The 5,526-nt window shown below is 52.3% G+C and overlaps 1 protein-coding gene across 1 annotated transcript in view; it reads right to left on the reverse strand.

Moving 5' to 3' along the window:
• Positions 1 to 5,059, reverse strand: part of WAS (WASP actin nucleation promoting factor) — an 8,004-nt gene extending 2,945 nt beyond the window's left edge. Inside the window, 12 exon segments of the mRNA XM_017855417.1 lie at positions 7 to 42; positions 44 to 83; positions 86 to 136; positions 339 to 492; positions 700 to 742; positions 1,869 to 2,043; positions 2,701 to 2,754; positions 2,848 to 2,889; positions 3,003 to 3,105; positions 3,207 to 3,293; positions 4,419 to 4,559; positions 4,856 to 5,059. Of these exon segments, the coding sequence (XP_017710906.1) occupies positions 7 to 42; positions 44 to 83; positions 86 to 136; positions 339 to 492; positions 700 to 742; positions 1,869 to 2,043; positions 2,701 to 2,754; positions 2,848 to 2,889; positions 3,003 to 3,105; positions 3,207 to 3,293; positions 4,419 to 4,559; positions 4,856 to 4,987 (1,058 nt within the window). The 5' untranslated portion in view covers positions 4,988 to 5,059.
• Positions 5,060 to 5,526: the final 467 nt, after the last annotated feature.

The following is a 5,526-nucleotide window of genomic DNA, read 5'->3' on the forward strand; positions in this document are numbered from 1 at the left end:
CGGGGCGTTGGTGGGGGTGGGGCAACCCCAAAGGTACAGGGGCAGTGGACCAGAACGACCCTTGTTACCCCCCACAATAGGGGCCGAGGGGGCTGGTTCCCTCCTCGAGATGGCGGTGGGGGCGGCGGAAGTGGCTCTGTGGAGGGAGTATAACACATAGCTGTAACTCTGATTTCTTCTGAGCCTCAGTTTTGCTCATTTGTAAAATGGGTACCCCCACTGACCAACTCCTGACTGAAGCAGTATAGGTGCTCCCATAAGGACTGAGTGACTTAGTGAATCTCTTAGCTATGAGCTGCTAGGGCTGGAGAAGGGAACATATGGAAGCAGGGGCTCACCCTGGCGCCTCATCTCCTGCCGCACAGCCTCCAGCCCACCCTGGTCCTCAATGAAGTCGTAGATAAGTTTAGAGGTCTCAGCATCGGTGAGCTGGGCCTCGCTGATTCCTGCCCTGGAGAACAGACTCCGCAGATCTGGGTCGAGGTTGTTCACCTGCCCAGGAGGAAAAAGGCCAGGGGCGGGAGTAGAGGAATAAGGCGAGGAGAGCAGCGACACAGATTGTCGTTGGGTTCATCCCAGCAAGCGATCTGAGAGGGGTGGGTGTGGGAAGGGCACGGTCTGGGGGTGGGGTCTCAGCAGTGGTCTTTGGAAGGGTGGGCGGAAGTTTAGTGGAGTCCAAGAGACTCTGAAGTTACTCACGTCAAATCCATTCTGGGGGTCCCACCCCACATGGGTGACATGCCTGGGAGAGGTGAAGAGACTCCAGTGAATCCCCACTGCCCTTCCTTCCCTCCTTTCGTAGTGAAGCCCTCTTGCCCTCTCCTGCCCAGAGAGACTCTGAGGGGCCAGAATTAATGAATGAGGCTGAATGAATGAATGAGTATGGGCAGCAGTTATGGAATTAGAAGGGCTTCATAGTTTGTGGTGCTGATCCATCCACCCATCCCTCTTTCCCCATCTATTCACCCATGCATTTGTCCACCTATTCATTCACATTCATCTGTTGGACTACTGATCTGTCCATACATCTGTCTCTGCAACTATCTGCCCATGTATGTCTGTTCACCCATTTGTCCACCAATCTGTCCTCACACACACTTGTCCATCCACCCATCCACCTACCCATGCGCCCACCTTTCCATCTATCCATTCACTCATTTTTCTACCCATGCAACCACACATTTCTGTTCACTTATCCATTGAACTGTCCATTCATCCACATATCTGTCTACCTGTACCATCCCCATCCACCTTGTCTGCCATCCCCATCCACCTTGTCTGTGAGCCAATCAGCCTGCATATCAATCTGTCCACACACTCATCCACTCACCCATCCATCTACCCACGCACCTCCCATCAACCCATCCACCCATCAACCTGTCCGTCCAACCACTTACCCATTCATTCTTCAACCCATTCATTCATCCATTTATTTATCCATCCATCCATCCATCCATCCACCCATCCACTCACCCACCTACCCACCAGCCCCCCTCATCCATCATGTCTCATCTATCTATCCATTCGTTCACTTGCCCACCCACCTGCTCCCCTAACAGCCCACCCAGAATGGGCCCAGGGTGAGGCAAGTGAGGTGCCTAGGGTGCAAAATTTAAGTGAGTCACTCACTCTCAGAGTCAGGAATTACAGTTACATGCCTCTGAGTGTGAGTGCCTCCTTAAATTTTGTACCCTTGGTGCCTTATTTACCTCTCCCTAGACCCAGCCCTGCACCTACCCATCCATCCACTCATTTACCCACTCAGCCACCCAGCCATCTGCTCTTCCTTCCATCCACTCAGCTGTCCACTTGTTCATTTGCCCCTCTGCCCCCAGGAATCTGTGGGCCCACTGGGGACTGGTTCTCACTTGAATCCACTGGGTGCACCAATATCAGCTTTGCTGATCTTCTTCTTCCCTGAGCGTTTCTTATCAGCTGGGCTAGGTCCAGGTGCTGGGAGCCCACGGTATCGTGAACTCGTGATGTCAGGGTTCTGGATGTCCACTGTCGCCAGCCCCAGGGAGAGCGGACCCACCGGAGGGCCTGTGGGGAAAATAGGGTGGTTGGCTCATTGACCCATTTACCAACCAACCAAAGCACAGGGGCAAGAAACGGAAGCCTTGGGGGAAATCTGTGTGTGTGTTGGATGGCCATAGAGGTTGTGGGTGAAGGGTTCAAGTAGGGTTTATGGAGAAGTGGGTGGATCCCGCAAACAATTCATACATTCACTGATTCATTCATTTTTTTCATTCCCTCATGCTTTATCATTCACTGGCTCATTGACTAATGAATTTGTTAAAATTTTCATTTACTCTTGTATTCATTCAATCATGCTTTCTTCACTGACTGAAATTTGTCATTTAGTCGTTTATTCATTGTTCATTCATTCACTCATTCACTAATTTACTCAGTCATCCATCTACCTTTTCATTCATTTATCCACATACCCATTCACCTATGCATCTATCTACTTAGACTTTTATCCTCCCATCAATTCATCCCTCCACTCAGCCATCTACCACCAATCCATCCACCCATCCATCGATCCACACATCCATGCACCCACTCGTCCATCCACATACCCATCCATCTACCCATCCATTCACCCACTTACACACCCATCCAACTGCTCATTCCTCCATCCACTCTTCCACCTACCCACCCATCCATCCAGAGACACAGGGAAGAGTCAGCACGCACCTCCTTGGTCTCCACCTGGGTGCGGGGGCAGGGGTGGAAGCCCTCCTCTTCTCTCTGGGAAGATAGAATGTGTAGAGAGCTATCACAACCCTGCCACAGGTTCCTGGGCTAGCCCCTTATTACTGCTACTTGCACTAGAGTTCTCACCTTCATTGGCTGGTGGTGGTGGTGGGGGTAGCTGGCGTCTGTCTGTGGATAGACAGATGGATTGGGAGCCAGGACCATGAGAGGGAACTTTTCTAGTTCCCCACGCTTGCACTCACCTCTGCCCAACTTCCTTTCCTCCCCTGTGGCCTCCTCACCTCCACTTTGCCTCTGATTCCTTTTTTGTATCTTCTCCTGCACCAGGGCCCGGAAGGCCTGGGCCTCGCCCTCGTCTGCAAAGTTCAGCCCCGCTTGGCAGTCCTGCACATATCTTGGGGTCATCCACCTCCCAGGTCCCCCCACAGCTTTCCCATCTCCTCTCCACACCCCAAGTGAGGCTCGAGGGCTGGTTGGTCACTTACATCTCCAGCGAAGGTGTGGAAGAAGGGGGTGGGGGTGGAGTAGACAAGCTGTGAGTACAGCTCCTGTTCCCAGAGCAGCCGACCAGCCTGGAGAGGTGTAGGGTGGGAGGCACAGTGGCACTGAGGCACACCGGGGGTGGCAGGCCTTTGTTAGCTGGGCAGGGAGCAGGGTATCTGGATTTGGGGGCCTCATAGTCTGGTTTGGAGATTTCCAGCTCAACACCAGAGAGCTGGGATCTAAGGGTGTGGATGTGGAGTATAGTCTGGGAGCCATACACTTTTGTGAGAGGTTTGGATTTGGGGTTCGGGGCCCTAGATGTGAGACTGGGGAGCTTGAATTTCATAATTTAGGACTCTAGTCTTAGGAAGTTGAGGCTCATTCATAGATTCAATCCATGCCCTCCCCCGCCACCCCAGCCCCAATTCATGACAGGTAGGATTCTAGTATTTGGGAGTTGGAGGTGAGATTTGAAGTTCAGACACATAGACTTGGGAGTTTTGCGGAGGGTCCAGCTAAAGTAAGTGCAATTTGGGGTTTGTGGAGAAGAGTTATGGCTTAGGAGTTTGGTGAATATTTGACAGCCTTGGAATCTGGAAGTTATGCTGGGTCCGTCTTTATGGGTTTAGAAGGATGAATTTGGGGCTTAAACCTAGAAAGTTCAGGTCGGGGAATTGTGGAAAAGACTTTTTGCTTAAGAACTACCTCGGTATTTGAGTGTTCAGGAATTTTAATATGGGAATTCTGGGGTCTGTGCTGTGGATTTAAAAGGACAGATTTGGAGTTCAAGGATCAATGGAATATTCAACTTTGGGGTTTGTTGAACAGATTTATGACTTAGGAGCTTGGCAAACATCTGGGGTTCAGGAGTTTTGATGAGAGATTCCTGGGATGCAAAATGTTGAGTTTAGAATAGATTTGAGGTTCAGGTACAAATACAGTGCTCATTTATTGGAATTTGTGGAAAAGATTAGGCTTAGGCAGCAGACTAATACTGGGGGCTTTAGAGATCTTGATATGGAGACTGGGGCCAGTCATTGCAGACTTAGAAAGGCAAGCCAGAGTTTGCCATCTGGATGAGTCTTTGGTTCTGGGGCTCAGGGATTCACTGATCAGGTCTGAGGTCTTGGGACTGTGGACACATATGGACACAGATCTGGGTTTGTGGGTTGAGAACTGGCTTGCAAGTCCAGTCGGGGCGGGGATGGGGTCACCTGAAGGCCGTAAAGGCGAATGAAGTAGGACTTCTGGGGGTTATCCTTCACGAAGCACACAGCCCCACAATGCTCCTTGGTCCAGTGCTCAGCTCCAGGGGGCAGCGCCAGATACAGCTGAACAACTGCAGTGGCCAGTGTCTGGGAGGGGAAAGCAGGGGTCAGTGGAGTCTGGTCAGGGGTAGCCACAAGGTCTTGGAGCCAGACCTGGTCCTTCCTGCCTCATGACAGTCATGGGCCCGAAGGAAGAGCTGCAGCCAGAGGGAAGGCAAGTAGACATTGAGATCTTCCTGGGGAGGGTGGATGATAACAGGAGAGTCTAGGAGAGAAGATGATGGAGAGGGAAAGGAGGAGCAGGAGGAGGGGAAGAGAGAGAAGGAGGAGAGGAAGAGGAAGAAATGGTGGGGACGGGCGGGGGCAGGAGATCCCCAGCTCACCAAGCATTTTCGTCCAAGCATCTCAAAGAGTCGCTGGTTCTCGTGGTCCTGGAGGAGGGTGGAGGGTATGTTCTGTTGAACCGCTGGTGCTCCTCGGCCCCCAGGCCTTCCTCCCATTGGGCCCCCACTCATGGTGCTTTCTGCCCTCGTCTTCTCTGGTGAGGCTCTGGGTGCAGGGTAAGAAGAGGAACTTCCGCAGTGAGCAGCAAGGGAACAGGAAGTGCAAAAAACCACAAGGGACAAGGGAAACAAGTCCTCCAGGGGCCCCTTGGTGGGCCTGGCCTCCTCCTCATTAGGCCGAGCTTGGGCCCTCTACCATCAGATTGGAACCTTCCTCCACTTGACTGCTTAGACCCATCTTTTGGATCAGCTTGGGTCCTCCTTCTTCTTTCTTACTCTCTGAGGCCCATCTCCTTCTGACTGGCTCAGACCCTCTTCCCTCTGGCTGGCAGTGAGAGCTTAGCCATTGGCAGCACATCTGTGTGCAGGGCACCCTGTGGCAAGGAGTAGCCATGGGCCTGGGTGGCCTCCTTCCTAAAGCACCCAGGTAGCCTGAGGCTGAAGCCCGAGGCCCCTAGTCCTGAAGGGTTACTACACTAAAACTTTTCCTTTTCGCTGGGGACAGTAGCTCACACCTGTAATCCCAGCACTTTGGGAGGCCAAGGCGAGCA

This window comes from Rhinopithecus bieti, unplaced genomic scaffold (genome assembly GCF_001698545.2).
Source record: "Rhinopithecus bieti isolate Rb0 unplaced genomic scaffold, ASM169854v2 scaffold_41728, whole genome shotgun sequence".
Classification (NCBI taxonomy): domain Eukaryota; kingdom Metazoa; phylum Chordata; class Mammalia; order Primates; family Cercopithecidae; genus Rhinopithecus; species Rhinopithecus bieti.